The 24,454-nt window shown below is 35.3% G+C and overlaps 1 protein-coding gene across 3 annotated transcripts in view; it reads right to left on the minus strand.

Annotated features, from left to right (window-relative positions):
• The window catches only part of RBBP8 (RB binding protein 8, endonuclease), a 110,981-nt gene that overhangs the window by 4,612 nt on the left and 81,915 nt on the right, over window positions 1-24,454 (minus strand). The window contains exons 9-18 of one of the 3 annotated variants that reach the window (XM_023510250.1): window positions 23,121-23,183; window positions 22,192-22,289; window positions 20,212-20,324; window positions 17,934-18,819; window positions 17,727-17,853; window positions 15,901-15,989; window positions 14,605-14,719; window positions 10,401-10,544; window positions 8,784-8,853; window positions 1,923-2,019 (exon numbers count right to left, since the gene is read on the minus strand). In XM_023510250.1, the coding sequence (XP_023366018.1) occupies window positions 1,923-2,019; window positions 8,784-8,853; window positions 10,401-10,544; window positions 14,605-14,719; window positions 15,901-15,989; window positions 17,727-17,853; window positions 17,934-18,819; window positions 20,212-20,324; window positions 22,192-22,289; window positions 23,121-23,183 (1,802 nt within the window). The remainder of the gene's footprint in view (window positions 1-1,922; window positions 2,020-8,783; window positions 8,854-10,400; window positions 10,545-14,604; window positions 14,720-15,900; window positions 15,990-17,726; window positions 17,854-17,933; window positions 18,820-20,211; window positions 20,325-22,191; window positions 22,290-23,120; window positions 23,184-24,454) is intronic. The other 2 variants (XM_023510251.1, XM_003784785.3) reach the window with 2 other exon arrangements.

The following is a 24,454-nucleotide window of genomic DNA, read 5'->3' on the forward strand; positions in this document are numbered from 1 at the left end:
TGATAAATTCAGAGAAATCTCAGGTTACAAAGTCAGAGTACACAAATGAGTAGCATTTCTACATACTATTAAACTGTCAATAGCTGGGCATTGTGGCAGGCACCTGTGGTCCCAGCTACACGGGAGGCTGAGGCAAGAGAATTGCCTAAGCCCAAGAGCTGCAGGTTGCTATGAGCTGTGACACCACAGCACTCTACCGAGGGTGACAAAATGAGACTCTGTCTCGAAAAAAAAAAAAAAAAAAACATATGACATGGGAGTTCTGCTTATATTGCCAAAGTGCTTTTCAAAATAGTAATTCCAATTTTTATTCTGTTAGTGTATGAGAACGTATTTTCACCAAATGCTTACCTACATTGCAACCTGTCTATATTTTCACATGTAATTTTTTTTTGAGACAGAGTTTCACTATGTTGCCCTTGGTAGAGTGCCGTGGCATCATGGCTCACAGCAACCTTGAACTCTTGGGCTCAAGCGATTCTCTTGCCTCAGCCTCTCAAGTAGCTGGGACTAAAGGCACCTGCCACAATGCCTATTTTTTGTTGCAGCTGTCACTGTTGTTTAGCTGGCCTGGGCTGGGTTTGAACTGCCACCCTTGGTTTATCTGGCTAGCTCCATAACCACTGTACTACAGGCACCAAGCCTCACATGTAATTTTAATGTGCTTAGTTATCAAATTTTTTAGCCCATAGCTGTTAAAAAGGAAATTTAAAAAAGGAAGTAAGCTGTGCATGGTGGCTCATACCTGTAATCCTAGCACTTTGGAAGGCCTAGGTGGGTGGATTGCTTAAGCTTAGGAGTTTAAGACCAGCCTAAGCAAGAGCAAGATTCTGTCTATTAAAAATAGAAAAAAATAAGCCAGGCATTGGCTGGGCACCTGTAGCTCCAGCTACTTGAGAGGCTGAGGGAAGAGGATTGCTTAAGCACAAGAGTTTGAGGTTGCTGTGACCTATGGTACCATAGCACTCTAGCCAGTACACAGAGTGAGACTCTGCCTCAAAAAAACCCTAAAAAATAAATAAATAAAAATCAAAAGGGAAGTAAATTGCTGAAGGCAGGCATCTGACAGCTAATGGATAGGAAGAAAACAAAACAAAACAGAATGTTTCAAGAAAACACAGAATATGCCTGGGACTATTTAGCAATAGACTAATTTAGTACAGTGGCCCTTCATATTTGTGGGTTCCACATCCATGGATTCAATCAACTGTGTATCAAAAATATTAAGAAAAAATACTGCGTCTGTTCTACACATGTACAATCTTTTCTCTTATCATTATTCCCTAAACAATATAGTATAACTATTTATATAGCACTGACATTATATTAGTGATGATTTAAAATTATATGACAGAATGTACAGAGGTTACATGCAAATATCATGCTATTTTATATCAGGGACTTGAGTGTCCTCAGATTTTGGTATTTGTAGTAGGTAGAAAGAAAAATGTGTAAGGAAAAAAAAGAGATAGCTTAAGGTGGTACCTTATTTAAAAAAAACAGTTATTAGTATATCTAATTTCCTGACTGTGCTAGTGAATAAATGTTATAATAAAGTCTGCTATTGATATACTGAAGGTTTCTCCAAACAGCATATGTACTGCGCTTTTGCTATAACATAAGGGGAAAAATTAATGCAAATAAATATAGAAAATAAAATTGGCATGAGTGTCTTAAACTAGTCATAAGAACTAGGGTTTACACTCCAGATTCACTTAATCTAAGAGAAATCGAGGGCTTTTGTTTTCATCTGTTTCTCTCAGGACATTGTGAGCATACTCTTTATTCCTTCTGTTATTCCTGGCTCAAACAAGATTTTTAAAACAAATGTGGTTTGTATCTGTGATTTTTAAATCATGCATTTGTGATCTACAAAGCTATAGTTTAAAAAAAAATTAAACAGTATTGAAATTAGTACTCACAATTTCACATTCCTTACATGTGTGCCCAAGCAATTTTCTTCTCTCTTCTTTTCTCCGAACCACTTCAATATGAGGAAAATTTTGTAAGCTAGTCTCTCTGGGGAAAAAAAAATGAATTAAATTTAAAATTAATTTGTTACTATAAAGGTCTTTAGTTTAGGATTTAAATTAGCAAAGATTAATTTGGAGGACAGAGTAGAGGAGAAATAATCCTAAAACTTACATTCATTTTACTTGAGATGTTTATTTAGTTAAGTTAGAAAAATAAGTATTTCTTATTAAGTGCTTACTATTTTTTCTAATATTACTAGAAAGTATTTTTTAGTGCTTACTATTTTTTCTCAGTATTCTCAGTATTTTTTCTAATTTTAAAAGATAACTACCCAAAGTAATCTATGAGTCAATGTGATCCTTATCAAAATACCAGTAACATTCTTCACAGAAATAAAAAAAAATCTTAAAATTCTCATGGACTACAAAATACCACAAATAAGCAAAGCAATCATGAGCAAAAAGAACCAAGCTGGAGATATTACACTGTCAGACTCTGAAATATATTACAAAGCTATAGGAACCCAAATAGCATGGTACTGGCATAAAAACAGATAACAGAACAGAGAACCCAGAAATTAATCCACACATCTACAGCCAACTGTTTTTTGACAAAGATGCTAAGAACATTCACTGGGGAAAAGACTATCTCTTAATATAGAAAATGGTGCCTGGGAAACTGGATATCCATATGCAGAAGAATAAAGTTAGACTCCCATCTCTTACCCTACATAAAAATCAACTCAAAAAGGATTAAAGACCTAAAAGTAAGACCCAAGACTATAATACTACTAGAAGAAGACATAGGGGAAATATTTCAGGACATTGGTCTAGGAAAAGAGTTTATAAATGAGAACTCAAAAGCACCAACAAAAAAAATGGGATTATATCAAAAGATAACTATTACTTCCTATTTTTTTGCCTCTGTCTGGCTGAAAATAATAATTAGGTTAAGCAGTATAGTATAATACCTATTTAAAACTGAACACTTTATTATTAAATTCAGAAATTGCTATTGTATAGTACAACCAAGAGAAAGACTACTGCCTGTTTTCCAGGACTAAGAACCTACATTTCAGAGCTAACCTACTCAGCCCAAAGAACAGATTTATCTATTTGTATCCATTTGCCATTTTATCTAAAAGAAACATTATCTTTTGCTGTCTCTACCCAGCAAAACATTAGGGATAATTATTGGTTGCCGTGGTCTTTACATGAATCAGATCCTATTGCAAATCTTTAGAAACCTAGGAAAGATCAAAGCCACGGAGGTATGGATTAATATACTATGGAATACTTTGGGAAGAAAACATAATCAAAAACAAAAGTTAAAAAATTTAATATATTCTGCTTTAAAAAGCACAATATAGAAAAACCAAACTTACAAAATAGGTAAATGAACTATGTAACGGCATATACATTTTATCTATGGTGAGCTTAAACAGGAGCTTAAACAGTCCGACTCACAAAAACCAATTTTATAAATGACTTCTTGGTAACACATGTAGTCCTTTAAAGTACAGACACACCTCAGAGATAATGCAGATTCTGTTTCTGACTACTACAACACAGCCAATTTAGAAATAGAGAGTCAGATGAATCTTTTAGTTTCCCAGTGTAAATAAAAGTTACATTTACAGTATACTGCAAGTATATGATGGCATAAAAAACAATTAAAAATATTTTCTTGCTAAAAAGTTCGAATGATTATCCTAGCGTTTAGTGAGTTGTCATCTTTTTGCTGGAGGACGGTCTTGCTTCAATGTTGATGCTCCTATGACTGAATAGGATGGTGGCTGCCGAAGGTTAAGGTGACTATGGCAATTTCCTAAAACAAGACAATAAAGTTTGCTGCAGATTCTCCCTTTCCTGACAGATTTCTCTGTAGCATGCAATGCTGTTTGACAGTATTTTGCCCACAGTAGAACTTCCTTCAAAATTACAATCAATCCTCTTAAACCCTGTCACTGTTTTGTCAATTAAGTGTACCTAAAATTCTAAATCCTTTGCTGTCATTTAACAATGTTCACAGCATCCTTACCAGGAGTAGTTTTCATTTTAAGAAACTACTTTCTTGGCTCGGCGCCTGTGGCTCAACCGGCTAAGGCGCCAGCCACGTACACCTGAGGTGGCGGGTTCGAATCCCCAGCCCGGACCCGCCAAACAACAATGACGGCTGCAACCAAAAAATAGCCGAGTGTTGTGGCGGGCGCCTGTGGTCCCAGCTACTTGGGAGGCAGAGGCAGGAGACTCGCTTGAGCCCAGGAGTTGGAGGTTGCTGTGAGCAAGATGCCATGGCACTCTACCCAGGGGGATAGCTTGAGGCTCCGTCTCAAAAAAAAAAAAAAAAAAGAAACTACTTTCTTTGCTTATCCAGAAGAAGCAGCTCCTTATCCATTCAAGTTTTATGATCCAATTCAGTCACAGCTTCAAGTTCTTCTAGTTCTCTTGCTATTTCTACCATAACTATAATTACTTGCTACACTGAAGTCTTGGACCCTTCAAAGTCATCTATTAGGGCTGGAATCAACTTCTTCTAAACTCCTGTTAATGTTCATATTTTCACCTCCTCTCATGAATCATAAATGTTCTTTTTAATGGCATCTAAAATGGCAAATGCTTTCCAGAAAGTTTTCAATTTACTTTGACCAGATCCATTGGAAAAATCACTATCTGTGGCAGCTACAGCCTTATAGAATGTATTTCTTAAGACTTTTTTTGGTTTAAAGCAAGACTTCAAGTTGAAATTACTTAATCCATACATGAGCAGGTATGAAAACATTAATCTTGTACATCTTCATCTTCAGTAACCAGATGCATTGTCAATGAGCAATAACACTTTGAAATGACTATTTTTTTCTGAGCAGTAAATCTCAATGGTGAGCTTAAAAATATTCAGTAAACCTTGTATAGGCCAGGCACCATGGCTCATGCCTATAATCCTAGCACTCTCAGAGGCTGACACAGGAGGATTATTTGAGGTCAGGAGTTCGAGATCAGCCTAAGCAAGAGGAAGACTCTGTCTACAAAAAATAGAAAAATTAGCTGGGTGGGGTGGCACACACCTGCAATCTCAGCTAGTCGGACTACAAGCAGGAGGATCACTTCAGCTCAGGAGTTTGAGGTTGCAATGAGCTATGATGATGCCACTGCACTTTAGCAGGGGCAACCAAGCAGGACCCTGTCTCAAAAAGACAAAACACCCCACGATGTAAACAGATGCGCTGTCGTCCAGGCTTTGTTGTTCTATTTATAAAACATAGGCAGAGGAGATTTAACATTCATTCTCAGGCCCTAGAGTTTTCAGAATGGTAAATGAGCATTGCCCTCAACTTCAAATCACCAGCTGCACTGGCTTCCAACAAGAGTTAGGTTGTTCTTTGAAGCTGGGCAGTGACTTCTCTTCTCTAGTTATGAGTCTTAGATGGCATCTTGTTCCTAAAAGGCTCTTTCCTTTGCACTGAAGATCTGCTGTTTGGTGCAGCCTCCTTCATCAATTATCTCAGCTACATTTTCTCCATGACTTGCTGCTGCAGCTTTGACATCAGCACTTGCTTCTTTCACTTTGTGTCTCTATGTTACAGAGTCGGCTTCGTTCTTTAAACCTCATGGACCAACCTCTGCTACTTTCTTTCTTTCTTTTTTTTTTTTAATTGAATGGTAACTATGTACATTAATGCACTTCTGGGGTATCTCTGCTACTTTCAAGCTTTTCTTCTGCAGCTTCCTCACAATTCAAGAGAGTTAGGGCCTTGCTTCAGATTAGCTTTAGCTAAAGGGGTTGTGGTTGGTTTGATCTTCTATCCAGACTATTAGAACTTCCTCTGTATCAGCAACTAATCTGTTCACTTTCTTACCATTTGCGTTTATTGGAGTAGAACTTTTAATTTCCTTTAGGAACTTTTTCTTTACAATTTGGGTGTTTGGCACAAGTGGTCTAGCTTTAGGCCTCTCCTTTTTCATATGCCTTGCTTAGTAAGCTTAATCATTTCTAGCTTTTGATTAAAAGTAAGAGGTGTGTGAATTGTCCTTTCCTTCGAACACTTAGAGGCCACTGTAGGGTTCTTAATTGGCCTAACTGCAATATTGCTGTGTCTCACGAAAGAGGAAGGCCTGAGGATAGGGAGATAGACAGGAGAATGGTCAATTGGTAGAACAGTCAGAATATAACCTAATATTAAGTAAGTTTGCTGTCCTACTCTGAGCATAGTTCATGGTGTCCCAAAACAACGATAGTAACATTAAAGATCATGATCACAGAACACCATAACAGACATAATGACATTTGAAATATTAAGAAAATCACCAAAAAGAGATAAGGAAATTCAAAATGAGTGTTTGCCATTGAAAAAATGGTGTTAACAGACTTGCTAGAGGGAAAGTTGCCACAAACCTTTTATAAAAACCAGTTATCTGCAAGCAAAGGGCGAAAAAATAAAGTGCAATAGATATGCTCATATTTGGATCAAATATCCCTCTAGCTGGCAAGCACTTTCTTTCAAAAGAAAAGTTTTAATTGCTGTAAGTATATGAAGTTATAGGTCCATTTGTTGTTTCAACCCGCAAATTCTCAACTCTGATATAATCTATGAATTAAAAAAGGGAGAATGAGAAAAGAAACGAAAAAATATTGCCATGACCATGTCCCCTCTCAGTTTATGAAATCCTAAGCTTACACATTTTAGTTATGCCCTTTCCTCTGAATATTATCTATCCATTTCTGTAGTGTACTACAATGAAGCAGGGAATCTACCAGCAGACTGGTATGTGTAGTAGACCTCAAAGCATCACCTAAAAGATGACTAAGCTTCTTGTCCCCAACCTAACATAATCCATCTTCCCAGAGTTTGCAAGTATTCTCTGAGGAGAAAGCAACTACATTAGGTCTGTGACTTTTACCATTCTTACATCTTTATCTATCCCCCTTTTCTATAGCTATCTAGTGGTATCAGAATAAATAAAACTACTCATATATATTTCTTAAAGTTAGTGAACCTCTAATATAAAACATTTAAAAAGACGGCTCTTACTTTGCAATCCTCCTTTTAGCAATCTACCCCAAAGATACATAGGGAAAAACATGAAAACAGAATGCACATGGCTATTCATTGTAGCACTATGTGTGTGCTAGGCAGGCATAACTACAAACAATCCATATGTCTACTGCCAGGGAATAAACTATGGCACAGTCACACAGTGCAATAACATGGAGCTTAAAAAGAACTGAGGAATATACTATATACAATTTGAGTGATTTCTAGGATATATAAATAAAAAAAGCAAAGTAGAAAAAGGTATTTAACTCATTCTACCATTTGTCTAAAGGGGGAAAGTATATATATATGTGTATATATATATATGTTTTCGCTCTTATATTTTAAGATGGAAAAAAAGCATAAATTTTAAACAAATGTTTACCTATAGGAATAAGATTTATTTGAAAATACCTGGTTCTATGGCCTCTGGACCAATGTACATATTTTATATAATTTTAAAAAGAATTAAATATGAAAGGAAAAACAATCTTAAAAAACCAAAAGCAAAATAAAACAAAGCTGAGTACTAAGTTGGTAGTGTAACTACACAAAAAATAATGAGCTCAACTGACTTTAAAACACAGTGATTTGATTATACATTTTTAGGACACATGTTAAAGACAAGATGAACACAAAAAGTTTTATTAAGCTATTTTTATTAATCATTAGTAGAAATATTATTGTATTATTCTGAGATTACACTGTGTATGTATTATGGGATAAAGTAAATTGAGGAATTATGTTGGCTGGCACTGAGAAGTCGGATTTTCAGTAGGAGGAAAGAGTAGATATAGAAGTAAGATAGAGAAGATTATGTCAGCATCCTGTAGTCCTGAATTTGAGTTGACCTATCAGTATAAGTATAGTTTATCTTAACAAGCCAAAATGAAACAAAAAACCTTATTCCTAACTCTGTCCACCTAAAAGTTCTGGAAACAATGACTAGTCACAGGCCAGACTACAGCCTAAACATTACTTCTCACTAAAAGCAGCTTGAGCTCACAGAGACATGGCAGATTCCAGCCCTATGGCATAAAGTGTACAAGAGAGCCTAGAACATCTCATCACACTGGAAGTTAGGAGGCTGTGAAAGATGATTATGGGGTGTCCATTGAAAGAGGCTTCCTTTAGGCAAAGATGGGACAATCTAAATATCTCTAAGGATAATAACTTCAATGGATTAAAACATATCAAATATGGTAGAACCTCTATAAGCTGACCACCTAAGGGACTGTAACAAACTGGTCAACATATGGAGGTGGTCAACATAAGGAAATAGGCCTACTGTACTGATACGAACATGTGGTAAATGCCCATCAGTTAGGTCAACTTCAAGAGATGGTCAATGTAGGGAGGTTCTACTGTATCTTTAAATCCATGAGTTTATAATAACACTTAAGGCTTGGCACCTGTGGCTCAAGTGGCTAAGGCGCCAGCCACATACACCTAAGGTGGTGTGTTCGAATCCAGCCCAGGCCTGCCAAACAACAATGAGGGCTGCAACCAAAAAAAAAAAAAAAAAAAAAAAAAAATATATATATATATAAATATAATAACACTTAAAAAGGTGGTGGTGGTAAAAATTTCTATATTTGTAAAATTTGTCATTCTTATACTCAAGTTCCTTTTTTATTATGACCTTAGAGTAAATATTTAAATAAATTATTTACTTTTTTTCTAATGAAGCAGCAATTTAATAGCTTGAAGATACTCTAAGGCAGACAGCTCTGTGTACTTCTAGTCAAACTGCTGACATTAATCAAGACCAATTTACCTTTCATTATCTTTAAAATATGGCTCCACAAATGCTTTCTGCTTGACTTTATCTTGTTTATCACCATGAGCTATAAACAAAACAAGGACATCATAAACTGTAGAACATTAGGAGAACAATGAGCTAATTTGGAAGAAATAACATGTACCAAAGCTTCCATTTTTATTGGGTTTCATACTCTAGGCCCCTGGGCAACTAGTCTAAATTTTGTATAACTACTTTTTTCTTTCCAATTCCATCTGCACAATGAGGAGAGTGCTGATTGTCCTACCTTAAATTACTTGGCAGCTAAAAATCTCATCTTGGAAAGTATCATTTGGCAAGAACACTAACAATAAAGACAGCTTTTAATATATTTCACTTATCAATCTTATTGATTAAAAAATTTGTTTTTACTGTTTTTAATTTCTACATAATTATATATACATCTTTATGGGGTAGAGCTCAACATTTTAATACATATACACAATGTGTAATTATTAAATCATGCTAATTAGTATATCTATCACCTCAAACATTTATCAATTGTGTTGAGGACATTCAAAACCCAGTCTTATAGCTATATGAAAACATATAATAAATTGTTAATTATAGTCACCCTATAGTGGTAAATAATATGAGAACACAGAATTTCCATATTATTTTCCATAATGGCTGTAATAATTTACATTCCCATCAATCTTGTTTATTTGATGTGAAACAAAAGGTTCTTCTTGGGGGGGGGGGAAGTACCTTGTACAGCTGTAAATTTTTGTCATAAGATTTACTTGATGGAGTTTTTGCCATGGATTCAGCAAGCAAAGCCTGTTGTTCTCATCTTTGGTTAGGGTCTCATTGACTTTGAGCTAAGAGCTATCATTTTAAAAACCTCATGGAAGCATAAGTAAAGCATTATCAAGACAGAAGAAAGTATGTTTGTTTAAAAAAGTATAAAACAACTTCTGGATAAGGTTAAAAATTCTGACTTTACTCATAGTAAGAAAATGAGATATGAATTTTAACTAACTTTCAATTCTGATTATTACACTCAGTTTCAATTAAGTAGAGTGTTTAATTGCTACCTCACATTACTATACTATTACTGCTTCTAATGAAACAGGTCTTAAGGATGTAAGAACTCCAATTTGTACAAATAATCGACACATTGAATCCCATCATTGCATAAACGTATTCATGATCTATGTATAAATGACTTAATAAAAAAAAAACCAGGTCTTAAGATTGATATATATAGTTACTTAGGTATTTTGTCTGGAAAGAGAAAGCATTCGCAGCAAAAAATAGATCTGAATTTTCTGTGAAACTCTCTCCTACCATATTACAATTAATAATTTATTAATTAACAAGTTTCTCAAAACTTCTATAAATTTTATGTGTATATTACAAGAAATTTATAGCATCACACCAAGATTAACTTCTTAATTCTAATATTTTATGGTTATGTAAGATGTTGACATAAAGGGAAGTAATAGGTAAAGGAACTATTTTTGGAACTCTTTTATTACTGTACAATTATCTCAAAGTTAAAAAAAAACTGAAAAAGAAATTTATACAAGGAATACAAAACTTTATTGACATAACCTCATCAAGCCATAATTAAAGAGAAAATAGCCTTACTGTTTGGTTTTTTGGTGGCAGCAGCTGATTCTTCCTCTTCATCTACTACCTGGGGGAAATTATCTGCCAAACAGGATTCATATTCTTCATGCGTTGTCCGATCAAACATGTCTTCCAAGCTGTCATTCATTTTTCTTTCTTCACCTATGTAAAAGAGCATTGGCTTAGGGCAAAGTGTAAGCTTTTTATTTTCTATGTAGACCAACATGAAACCTGTAATAACTGCCACAAAATAATGTAAGGGGGTCCTGAAAGACACTTTAAAAAAATATGGTTCTTAAAATGTGAATCACAGGCCTTCCTTTGCAGAGTGTTCTTTCAGTGAATAGATGTAACATAGTGCTAAGTACTTGTAGATACGTGTAAAAGGTGACCTGAAGAATGTCAGTTGCATGCTTTAGTTGGGAATGTTAATTCAGTGAATATATGTATCAAACTAAAATGTATTATCAGGCATCCTCAAACTACAGCCCGTGGGCCACATGCGGCCTGCCCAGGACATTTATCCAGCCTGCCGGGTGTTTTTGCTGCTGCTACCTGTCCTGCTTAGCAGCCAACTCGTCCTGGGGCCCGCAGTCCGGCCCTCCAAAGGTCTGAGGGGCAGTGAACTAGCCTCCTAGTTTAAAACTGTTTAAAAAGTTTGAGAACCCCTGATGTACATGATCAAGTATTTAAAGACATTTTAAAAAACACAATTATTACAAAGGTTTCAGGTCTAGTTGTCAAGTGTTCTTTCCATGAATAGGTATATTGTACATGCTAAAAAGATGATTCTAAGGATGTTGTCATAAGTTATAACATTAAGAGTGCTAATTTTGGCTCAGCGCCTGTGGCTCAAGTGGCTAAGGTACCAGCCACATACATCTGAGCTGGCGGGTTCGAATGCAGCCTGGGCCCACCAAACAACAATGATGGCTACAACCAAAAAAAAATAGCTGGGCGTTGTGGCAGATGCCTGCAGTCCCAGCTACTTGGGAGGCAGAGGCAAGAGAATCGCTTGAGCCCAGGAGTTGGGGGTTGCTGTGAGCTGTGATGCCATAGTACTTTACCCAGGGCAACAGTTTGAGGCTCTGTCTCAAAAAAAAAAAGAGTGCTAATTTTAAGAGTGTTAATTCAGTGACCATAAATGGGTAACGAACTGTAATGTAAGTAATGAAGTGTTTAAAGACACTTTTAAAATCATGAGTCTTACAATATGGTTTAATTCTCACTATTTGTGAATGAGGTATGAATAAACCCCCAAAGTTTTTACTGTACATTTACAAAGGTTTTATGTCTTTTACTCATGGTAGGAGAATGCTAGTTTTTGCAATTGTCATGAAATCAAATCCCTTACAAATATTAAAATTTTTTGCTCCCTATCAGCTTAATTCATACAAAGCAAAATGAGTTTTATCACAAAAACTGTGAGGAACAGAAAATATGTCATAATGAATGATGAAAAATACTAAGTTTAAATAAAAAATATATAGATTGCAAACAAAATCTCTATATTATTTTACTTGCCTGTTTATTTTTGTAATGAAGTAGCAAAAAATATTTTCTTAAATCATCATCAGCACTTGGTTGCTTAATATTAGTAGAAATAACAAATGAAATGTCATATTTGATAGGGAAAAATTTTTAATTTATCTTCAAAGATTTAACTACATTTGCCATTACATAATCACATTTTAAAAAAACACCAGAGTTTAAGAAAAAACAGAAATAAATCCAGTTGGCTAACAAATATGACAGAACAGAAGCCTGCTGATATTATTCTTTATAACATAACTACCACCTCTCCCAATCTCCAGGGCTCCATCACGCATACCTGCATTGTCTTTCTCCTGTTCTTATCCTCTACCATATATGTATCTGCTTATCTCTTGTTAGAACCTAAATTCCATTAGGTAGATACTTTTGTTCTGTTTATTAATTATCTTTACTTCCTAGAATATCTCCAGATAGAGATTTTTGCATGGTATTTACTGAATGGTCAAACATTTATTTTTCAAGCTGAAGGTCAAATTTGTAAATAAAACATAACTTCTATGTATGAGGCACTGTGTGAGGCATTCCCGAAGCATTTTTTATATGCTGTTAAGTAAATTGCAATGTTAACTTGATGAGGTTTTTTCTTTTGGTTGGTTTGATTTTGATTGTGAAATACCTAAAGACAGAGTATATCGTTAGTGATCTTTCTATCACAGTTTAACAGAGGAGGGGTATAGAGAATATTTTTGAATTAAAGTATTAGTAGAAATTGGGAGTTCTTATTGGTATACTTCATTTTTAAAGTAATTCTAAGTATTAAAAAGGTTTTACCTTATGGGGCAGATTATTTTTTTTCAAATATGGCCTCAACATATTCCATGTGATGTTCTTATAATGAGATGTTGACCCTTCTCCTACTGTCCCTGAGCTCTAAGCCCACCCAGATCTTTGTGACACTATGTGGCTACTGAGATCATGAAAATGCCAGACACTTTTGCTTTGTTCTTTTGGGGCTGACTCTGGGAACGCAGCCTCCAGGTGAAGATGAAGCAGAATTAGCCGGTGTGAAGAAATCACATGAGGAAGCCTTGAGGGCAAAGGAGAAGTGAGAAGACAATGGACCCTCCGGTTGCCCAGCCCTCTGCACTTCCTTTGTGGCCATCACCTGCCTATAACTGCATGAGAGTCCCTGAAACAGAACTGCCCAGCTAAGCCCTTTCTGAACTCCTAAGCCACAGAAACTGTGAAGATAAGTAAATGACTGTTGCTGTTTTAATCCTCTAAGTTATTAGGGTGATTTATTATGTAGCAACAGTATCCATAACACTTTCTGTAGCCAAAATTATCTCTATAACTTCTATTCATTAGTCCAAGTTCTTATTTCACTTACACATGATACTTCCTTTAAATAAACTTCAGAAACTATTATTTTCTTTGAATCAACTAGATAGATTTAAAGCCAAAGTAATTGTACTTTAGTTTTTTACAAAAAATAAGAAAAACACTATTAGGGGTTGGTACCAGGAACTAAGTATCTTAAAATGAAGGTATCCTACTAAGAACAGTTACTGAAGTGTCACATAAAACCTTAAGAAGACATTAAATTACTACTAAGGTTTTTCTTTTAGCAGGTATTTGCTCCATTACATAGTTAGTTATTCATTATTAAAGAACCAAGAATTAAGGCAAAGATTATTATAATTTTCTCTCATATTCTGTACTTAGGGTAGCAAGAGTGATTCAAAAGCAGCTGGGACAAGACTACTGTTTTCTCTTGGCTTTGAGCAGGCAAGATACAGAAAATTCAAGAAGACAGGGAACACAGACAGCCAGAAAGTGCTCAGATTCTATCAGGCACTGGGAAATGCCTCTTCTCTCAGCACTGTGTCCCTATGTGGCAAGCCCTCAACCTCCAATACCTCATTGACAAATGACAACTGCTCCAAGTCCAGGTTGGTCTCACATCACGTGCCTCTACCGGTAGAAATGCTGCTAAGGTAGTCCTAGCCAAAATCCTTCTATTGTTTCCCACTTTTGGAGAACCAAGGTTTTAGGTAGAATTAAGTTTCTCACCATGAAGGGTTATAGACCCTTAATTTGGCTAAATCCTCTTTTACATAGGGGCAGAATGTGGCAGATTAACCCAGCATATACACTATCACTTGCAGTGCTTATTTGTAAATCTATACTTACATGTCTCAGTAGAATTTCTTTCTTTCCTTATCAAATTGCTTTAGGAAAATCATAATTCTAATACAGGACTCTCAAGATTCCTTGTTAAACCATTTATAAAAAATTGTCTAAATCAGGGATCAGTGAACTTTTCCTTAAAGGGCCAGACAGTAAATATTTCAGGCTAATGGGGGCCCTTAGTTCTCTGCAGCAGCTACTCCACTCTGCTACTGTATGGAGCAAGCAGCCATAGGCAACACATAAATAAATCAACGAGGCTGTGCCCCAGCAAAACTTTGTTTACAAAACTGGCAGCTGGCTATCCTTTGCTGACCTCTGGAAGCAATCTGAATTTTTTCTAGAATAAAATTATTTTGGCTAAAGATTTTTTTCCCTTAAATATTGAGCTTTCCTAAAAAGAGCACAAAATTAACAGAGCAGGAAAAAAATCCTGGTTTATGGTAAAAGGCCACTTAAACTAATCAGTACAATGGTACAACTATGAACTTCACTCCACATTTTTATTAAAATAAACAAAAGCAAAAAGAAATCTTACTTGGACTTTTTTCTCCCTTCTGCTGTTGCTTCTTCATTTTTAAAAGCACAGTTTCACTAACCAACGTGCAGTCCATATCCACTGTCTCTCCTCCTAATCTTGACTGACTGCCATCCTGAATAAATATTCAAAATAATTAACAATTATTCTTTATGGCCTTATATTTACTTTTTACAAAAAAAAATTTGGTAAAATAATACATTAATTTTATCAATTTTACCTTTATATCTTAAGAACAGATATAGATTTAGATTTTACTGCCTATAAAACATTTTAGCTTCAATGTATAAGCATACTCTCTCAAGCATGGGAAAAGGACTAAGGCCAACTAAAGGGAGGATTATTTACCACTGAACTCCCTTGAGCTTTACCTGCCTTTCTTCTCTAATCTGCCTCATAGTAACCAACACTATACACTAAGAACAACAATTTCAAAAGTCAAATTTAATTTCTTGAGGGGCTTATGAAGTTGGACAATTAAGTTGTGAACTCATCCTCGAAAAAGTGCTATATATCTCATTGACTGAATACCACTATGGTCACTTTCCAGGTACTCCCCTTGGGAAGCTGCATACTAATACCAGAGGATGGTCCACCCTTCAGAACAATTTGAAACTATTTTTCTGGAACAGCCATCAGAACTATCGTATGTGACTGACAATTAAGTTCACAAACTTGTCATAGAAAAAGTGCTACATACCTCACTGCTGAATATTACTTAGTCACCTTTGAAATACTCAACTTGGTCATCTAGTGACTATAGTGATATTCAGCAATGAGGTATGTATTTTCTAGGATGAGTTTGTGAACTTGATTAACCATGTATATCACTCTGGCAACTCTTAGATACTTTGTTATTAATATGGTACTAAAGGAAAAAGAACTCAAACTACACAGAACCTAAATATAAGGCAAAAAAGTATTAATTTTAAAAATACAGTATTAAAAAATAGTCAACTGGGAAAATAATTTTTTGACAGTGTATTACAGCTAGCTAATCAAAACATATGATGTATTATTTTAATAAAAATAAAATTATTTGAAATACGTAACATTTTACATTGTTTTTAAAAAAAATTACTGTTTTTTCTGAAGTCTTTTAAAACCAGAAAGTATTATTATCCTTTCAAAAATACCATAAAGTTGGAAGAATAAAAATCTTTGTTTCCTACTTTTTGAATAAATACATGCAGACTTTAAGAGATATCTGTTTATCTCAAGGTTGTAGAATGCGAAGTCAGGAGTAGGGTATGACTAACAATTAACTAGAATGGGCTTTGGTTTTACCTTACTTACCTTTGTATCTATTACAGTAATATCCATTTTATATTGAGAAAGGTCTGCTCCTGGATCTATACTCCACTGGATATTTTCAAAGGATACATCTTTAGATAGGAGAAAAAAATATGCAATTAAAAAACTAACTTCAAAAATTCTTACCACTTTAAAACATTATGAGATCTATAAAATATAACATTTTTTGCAAATCATGTCTGGTAAAGGACTTATACCCAGGATATGTAAAGAACTCTCACAACTCAACAATAAAAAGATAAATATCCCAATCAAAAATGGGCAAAGGACCTGAATGGACAGTTCTCCAAAGAAGATATAGCAATGGCCAATAAAAACAAGAAAAGATGCTGAATATCACTAGCAATCAAAGAAATGCAAACCAAAATCACAATGAGATACTTCTCACCCACTAGGATGGCTAGAATTAAAAAGGTAACAAGTCTTAGTAAGAATATGGAGAAATAAGAACTCTTATATACACTGCTGGTGGGAATGTGAAATGGGGTAGATACTTTGGAAAACTGGCAATCCTTCAAGAGGAAAAACCCTGAGTAGGAATATGGTCTAATAGTTCCATTCCTAGGTTTAACACCCCCCCCCCCAAATGAAAACATACATTCACACGAAAACTTGTACACAATGTTCATAGAAACAATGTTCATAATAGCAAAAATGGAAGCAACTTAAATGTCTGTCAATGGACAAATGAATAAATAAAACACTTTAAAAATACTTTTTAAAGTATACTTTTTAAAATACTTATACTTTTTAAAATACTTATACAATGAAATACTTATACAATGAAATGCTATTCAACAATAAAAAGAAATAATATTGATACATAATATATGCTACAATATAGATAAAAATTGACATTAGGACAAGTGAAATAAGTCACAAAAGATCTTATAGTAAGTAATTCTATTTATATAAAAATTCTAGTATGGGCAAATCTATGGAGACAGAAAAGTAAGATTAGTGATGACTAGGAAGACAGAATAGTGAGGGGAAGAAGAGTGATGAAATTGTGCCAAGCTTAGACTATAGAGATGGTTGTACAAGTCTGAGTATACCAAAACCACTGAACTGAACACTACATTAATGGGAGACTGTTATAATATGTGATTTATATTTCAAAACAATATTTTTTAAAATTTAAAATTATAGCACTGTTTGGAAAAATCTTCAATGTATGTGGATATAATACATGGTGGCTACATAAAGTGTGGGTATTGAACATGAGTGGTGCAATATCGACTCCAAGAAGACTGGGAAAGGTTAAGTAGCTATATTGTAATCCCTAGAGCAACCATGAAAAAAGGTTAAAAAGTTTAAAAATAAAAAAGAAAAATCAGGAATAACAGAGAAAAAAATTTTTTTATAGAAGTAAAACCCTTGGCTTGGTGCCTGTGGCTCAAGTGGCTAAGGCACCAGCCACATACACCCAAGGTGGCGGGTTCGAATCCAGCCCGGGCCCTCCGAACAACAATGACGGCTGCAACCAAAAAATAGCCAGGCGTTGTGGCGGGTGCCTGTAGTCCCAGCTACTTGGGAAGCTGAGGCAAGATAACTGCTTAATCCCAGAAGTTTGAAGTTGCTGTGAGCTGTGATGCAATAGTCCTCTACTAAGGGTGACATAGTGAGATTCTGTCTCAAAAAAAAAAAAAAAAAAGAATCATAGGTAAAATTAAACCAATGAGAATCATCCTATAGATATAGATACATGCAGTGAAAATAAGATTTTTTTTCCAAAACAATTCAATTTATTCAAAGAATGTAATTAAAGTCATTAAAAAGAGGGGAAACCCCCTTCATAAAGTACACACCTTGGTTGTTTTGCAGAGGCTTTGCTTTAGCTATTCTACATGGATTTAACTGAAGAACTGATGCAAGTTCACATCCTGAATGGACTGGCCTGACTTTTATTTTTATTGGCTCATGAGAACCAGTACCCTAAAATAGAAATAATTATTAGTATTAAGATAAAATCACAAACAACCATTTTAATCAAAACCTTGAACATTAACACATACCTTCATGTCATCAAGAAGACTCTCTGTCTCCAGACTTTTATGTGGATGTACAGGGATTTTGAAGACAGGATTTTCTTCTTTTATTTGTAATGGTGGTTTATTGTCTGGAGAGAATTTACCAAAGGGCTGGAGGATAATGCACTCCTGCAAATGGGGGTCCTCTGGGGAATCTTTGGACAACATGCAGGTCCCACTCAAGGCCTTACGGCTTGAGGAAGAACCCTTGGAAATGGGCTTCAAAGTCTCATAAATAGTCACTTGCCTAAGTCTGTTTTTAGAAGTCTCACTTCCTTGGCTTTTGTCTTGACGCTGAATAGCTGAAAATGGATCAGACAGATCCAAAGGTTTTTCCGTTACATAGTCCCCATTCATGGAAAGTTGATCATCCATTGGAAAAGGAAAAGCATTTTCTTTATCAAAGGAGGCTTGCGGGTAGCTTATTTCATGTTCATTTTCTTCCTCAATTTTCTTCCTTTTGGATGTTCTGCCTCCTAATGATTTCTGGGCCTCTAAATGTTTACCAGTTATAACATCTTTAATGTGATCAGTACCACCTTGTCCACCTGTTGGTTCACTTATATTTTTAAGTATCTGTTTATTAGAAGATGACTGGCTAATGATCTTGTTCACATCAGACCCAAGACTATGAGGTGTGAAAAGGGTACTATTATCAGATTTTGATCTAGTTTTCTCTGATCTAGAAATAGAAGTATTGAGAAAAGGGGCTGTTTTCAGACATTTTTTCTTCCCAGTCTCTAAAAGAGAAGGGGACAAACTTGTATTCAAACCTAAACTACTTTTCATATTAGAGGTAGCTCCAAATACAGGAGATGACACCCGAGTAGTCAATTCTTGAGGAGGAGATTGTGAAGTAGAATCTGAAAATCTAAATAAATAAAGAGTGATAAAAATTTTTCCTATTAATGGGATAAGATATAAATTAAGAGACAAGCATAATAAAAACCTTTGTTAATATAGAATTAATAGTAAGGTCTTATCTATGTAGTAGAGGTAGATGATTAACCAAAATTTAAGATAGTGTATACTCTTCATTTGAATGAAAACTCCAGAGGAAAATGATATAAGAAACATGTCTTAATATTTTAAATGTCTTAAAATGACAATAATTGCACCTACTTTGATGAATTACTATGAGGATAGATTAATATATTGTAATATAGGCTCGGCGCCCATAGCACAGTGGTTACAGTGCCTGCCACGTACACCGAGGCTGGGTGAGCTAAACAGCAATGACAACTATAACAAAAAAATAGCCGGGCGTTGTGGTGGGTGCCTGTAGTCCCAGCTACTTGGCAGGTTGAGGCAAGAGAATCACTTAAGCCCAAGAGTTTGAGGTTGTTGTGAGCTGTGACAACACAGCCCTCTACTGAGGGCAACATAGTGAGACTCTGTCTCAAAAAAAAAAAAAAAATACACACACACACACACACACACATATATGTAATATATGTATGTAAAAATGAAAAGTTCTTCTGTAATACAAAACGCTACATAAATGTAGGTATAGCCAGTCCTTCATTATCTGTGGCTTCTGTATCTGTGTATCTAATCAACTGGAGATAGAAAATATTCGGGAAAAACCCCAAATTTCACAAAGTTCCAGAAAGCAGTACTTGAATTTGCCATGTGTCAAGTACTGTGTTGAATCTATTTGTGTGAATGAAGTGATATGTAGGCACTGTATTAAGTATTATAAATAATCTACAAATGATTTAAAGTATATGGGAGAACATATGTAAATTATATGCAAATAAGATGGTCAGTTTATATAAGGAACTTGAGCATCTTTGGATTTTGGTATCCAAGGTGAGGGTGGGAGGTGAAGAATCAATCCCCCATGGATACTAAGGGATGTCTGTGTTACTAGTTAATGGATGTTCTGAAATTTTAAAATGAACTGTAACACAATCTTGGGAACTCAATCACACTTACATCCAGTTTTTTAAAATACAAACCCAGAAGAGAATGACTGAATCTTTAAAGGAGCAGAGTAACAGACTGGGAGCTCTTAATTAGTACTTGATAAATATACAGAAAGTATCTACGGTACTATATCTGACATTGCTGTTTAGCTCATCTCTATTGTAATGCAAATAAGCTCTCAATTGGTCATAAACTGGGGAGAAATTTTTAGAAGTAAAAATAAATATAACTAGAATGAAACACTATATGCTCAGGGAAAGAAATTATTTAATTATATACAACTCATTGTAATGATATCTCACCAATAGTTTACACCAAAAGTGATCCAAATTACCTTAAACTATCTTCAATATTTCTTGTAGATTCCTCAAAAGGTTGTTTCTTGTGATCCTTTTCCAAACAATGGTAGAGGCTATCACCAAGAGGGCTCATGGAACTTTGAGATTCCTTCAATAGTAAAAAGTAGACCCATCGATTATTATCCATCCTTAAAAATGATGAAGTACTATCATATGCTATATGAATTAACCTCAAAAATATGCTAAGCAAAAGGCCACATAATATATGATTCTATTTATACAAAATACTGAGAAGAGGAAAATCCACAGAACCAGAAAGCAGACTGGTTATTAACAGTGGCTGCAGGGAGAAGAGAATGGGAATGAATGTTTAATGGTTGTACGGTTTTTTGGGGGTGATAAAAATGCTTTGGAACTATATAGAAGTGGAAGTTGTCTAACACTGTAAATACTAAATGCAACTGAATTATACACTTTGAAATGATTAACTTAATGTTATGTGATTTTCATCGCAATAAAAAAATATAAAGAACATTTTACGTTTAAAGAGAAAAGTAAGTTTTAATATTTTATGTAAGTATATTCTACTACCTGTAGATAAAGCTCCAATTCCAAAAAGACATTATTAAGAAGAAGGGAAGAGAATAAGGATAATTATTTATATGAATAGGAGATGAATTTAAAACATTCCTTTAGAGAGCAATGCTTCTTAAACTTTAATATGCATACAAGTCAACTAGTGATCTTGTTAAAATACTAAGTTTCCAGGCCAGGCACAGTGGTTCATGCCTGTAATCCTAGCACTCTGGGAGGCCGAGGCAGGGAGACTGCTTGAGTTCAGAAGTTCGAGGGCAGCCTGAGCAAGAGTAAGACCCCATCTCTAAAAAAATCAACAGCCAGGTGTTGTGGCAGGTGCCTGTAGTACCAGCTACCTGGGAGGCTGAGGCAAGAGGTCTCTTGAGCCTAAGAGTTTGAGGTTGCTGTGAGCTATGACACCACAGCACTTAAGCCAGGGTGACAGAGTGAGGGTGTCTCAAAAAAAAAAAGAAAAAGTCACACACATACATATAAATACAAGTTTCAGCAGGTCTGAGATACTCCATCTTTAATAAATTTCAAAAGTAATGTAGATGTTGTTGACCTATGGCTCAAACTTTGAGCAGAAGGTCTTTAGATTTCAACTCCTTTAATATATCTGGTGTCTAAACTACTGACTTGCAAGGGGGAATTAGAAACCATTAAGACACATTTAAAGTTTAAAAACTACCCCAAATCATTTGAGGACAGGTTTAAAACTAAAAAGGACAAGAAAATCCAAATGTAATAAAAAGCAATTCAATTTTTAGAAATTGAACAGCAAGACCACTTAAAAGCACATACACAATTACTGATTAAAGCAAAGAAATATTCTTTTAAAACTGTCCTGGAATAGAACTATTCCTTAAGACTGAAGAATTCAGGTTTTCTATTTTCTTGGAATCAATTAAGGAAAAAAAAAGTAAACTTGCCTGAAGTGAGGAAGTACTAAAATAATGAAAAGAAGATTTGGGGGTCATTTTTGGACCCAATGTCTAAGACTTAGATCTAATTGGACTGGCAGTTCTTGGCAGTTAAAAGAACAGTCTGTTTTCCAAATCAAATCTCAGTTTAGAGGATGTAAAAAAGATTCAATAAATTCTGAAGTCAACCTCATGGTTTAGATCTTTTCTTAGATGGAACAGGGGATTGGGAGGAAGCAGGAGAAAGGAGGAAGGAAAAAAACAGTTGACAAAATCTCTATGCTGTTGTTATTCTCCCAGATCTTGACTCAACCCATATTTTAAGAATTCTAAAGATTCTGGACTCCCGGGACTGTCTGGGATAGAGAACATAAACAGGCCTTTCTAACAACATTATTTTTGTTCTAGGCCTTGATCCAGTGATCTTTAGGTAAAATAATTTTTCTCTTGCTCAATTCTCTAAGAACTGACCTAAAAAGATGTAACAATTCATTTTATCACCAAACAATTACTTACAGGTTCTTCTTGAACACTGAGTCCAAGTGTTTCAGCAACGACTGCAGCTAAATTGAAAGATGACTTATCAGTGGGATAACTGCTTGTCCCATGTGTTTCTAAGTAAGAAAAAACAACTATTATACAACTACAGAGACTAGATGTCTAAAAATTACAAAAAAGGGAGCTGGGCATAGTGGCTGATGACAGTAATCCCAGCACTTTGGGAGGCTGAAGTGGGAAGATTACTTGAGGCTAAGAACACAAGAACAGACTGAGCAATATAGCAAAACCCCATCTCTACAAGAAAAAATAAAAAAACTCCAGCTGGGTGTGGTGGAGCACACCTGTAGTTCCAGCGACTCAGGAGACTGAGGCCAAAGGATCACTTGAGCCCAGGAGTTTGAGGTGATAGTGAACTATGATCCAATGACTGCATTCTAACCTGGATAAGAGAGTAAAACCAAAGAGAGGAAGGAAAGAAGGAAGGACGGAAGACAGAAAGGAGGGAGGGAAAGAGGGAGGGAGGAAGAAAAAGGCTCAGAGAATCACTGCATAAAATCTCTTTAGATGATTACACTGGACAAAATTTAAATTCTGTCCAAAAAGTTCAAAATATCTACTATGAATGGCACTACCCTGCAGGTATTTAGTGTCCACATTTGTTAAATGTTTTCAACTAAGTTTTCTATTTTTCCAAAATGAATTAAATGCAGTAATTTTTCTTACTACCACTGGGAGAAAAAAAATCATACAATGGACTTACTATGAACTATGATACAATATGAGTATCAAACCACAGTTTTATCTTTTATAAAAACAGTTTGTGGGAGACTTTTATTACTAAAAGTTACTATTTTTCAAGTTTAAAGTTAAGACATACAGGAATCACTACCAATGTTCAAGTATTTTATAAAGTTTTGATAACTCAGCATTTATGGAGCACTTACTAAGTTCCAGGCATTGTGCTAAGCACCAGATGAAAGAGTTCTTATCCTCAAGGAGTTTGTGAGCTACAGTTGAAAGGTAAAAAGAGAATTTCAGTAGAATGTGAAAAATTATAATAAAAGTACACTTAAGAAGTGGTTTAAACAGAGAAAAACTCTTGTATCTGCCTTGGGAAAATCAAAGGAAGTTTTATACAAAGTGATGTGTAGGTAGACCTTGAGAAAAAGAGGAATGTGACAGGTTAAGTGGATTGGAAACATTAGGTAGGCTGCTAGGCATGTTTAAGGGAGTACATAAGGGAAACAAAATTGCTAAATTGCTTGTTCAGGGAACTACATATGGTTCAACTACCAGAAATCACACTGCAGAAGATGGAAGTAGCAGAACATGTGCTGAGTTGGGTTGCCTAGGATCAGATTGCTAAGAAGTTTAGAATTTATCCTATATACAATGAAGAGATATCCAAGAATTTTTTTTCTGAGACAAGAGTTTCTTTATGTCGCCCTTGGTAGAGTGCCATGGCATTACAGCTCATAGCAACCTCAAACTCCTGGGCTTAAGTGATTCTCTTGCCTCAGCCTCCCAAGTAGCTGGGACTAAAGGCACCTGCCACAATGCCCGGCTATTTTTGGTTGTAGTTGTCATTGCTGTTTGGCAGGCCTGGGCTGGGTTTGAACCCACCAGTTCTGGTGTATGTGGCTGGCATCCTAGCCGCTGAGCTACAGGTGCCAGAACCATATCCAAGAATTTTAAATGGAGGATAGATGCAATATTTGGGTTATAAAAGTTAATTATGGTTGTGACAGGCTCATAAGGCAAGAAGTAGTCATTAATAGGCAAGAAGACAAATTAGTTTACTGAAACAGTCTTGATGAGAGATGCTGATGCCTGAAATTAGTACAAAGGTGTGCAGAAGAATATGGAAAATGAATGTGCAGGAGGCAGAATCCATTTCTCTAAGTAAGACTTAGAGGCTGTTTAGATACAAGAGATGAAAAGCAGGAATCTAGGATGACTCAAAGTTTTTGATTTAGATAACTTAAGAGGTATTCACAATGTCACTCATTGAGCTTATAAATACACATATGAGGAGGTTTGACAGGAAGGTGTCAATTTTGAACATGCTAAAGTTGAAGGATAGCCAGGTATCAACAGCAGAGAGATACACTGGTTTGGAACTCAGGAGAATAGGCTGGGACAGAGATATAGATTTGGGATTTATTAACATATAAGCCATAGCAGAATACACACTTTCAGTGAGATTTCTCCAGAAAGAGATAGAAAGTGAGATAAGAACAGGCGCAGGACCATGTATTTTGGAGAACAGCAACATTGA

The sequence above is a fragment of the Otolemur garnettii genome, unplaced genomic scaffold, assembly GCF_000181295.1.
Source record: "Otolemur garnettii isolate 467f Iridium unplaced genomic scaffold, OtoGar3 scaffold00012, whole genome shotgun sequence".
NCBI classification, from domain to species: Eukaryota; Metazoa; Chordata; class Mammalia; order Primates; family Galagidae; genus Otolemur; species Otolemur garnettii.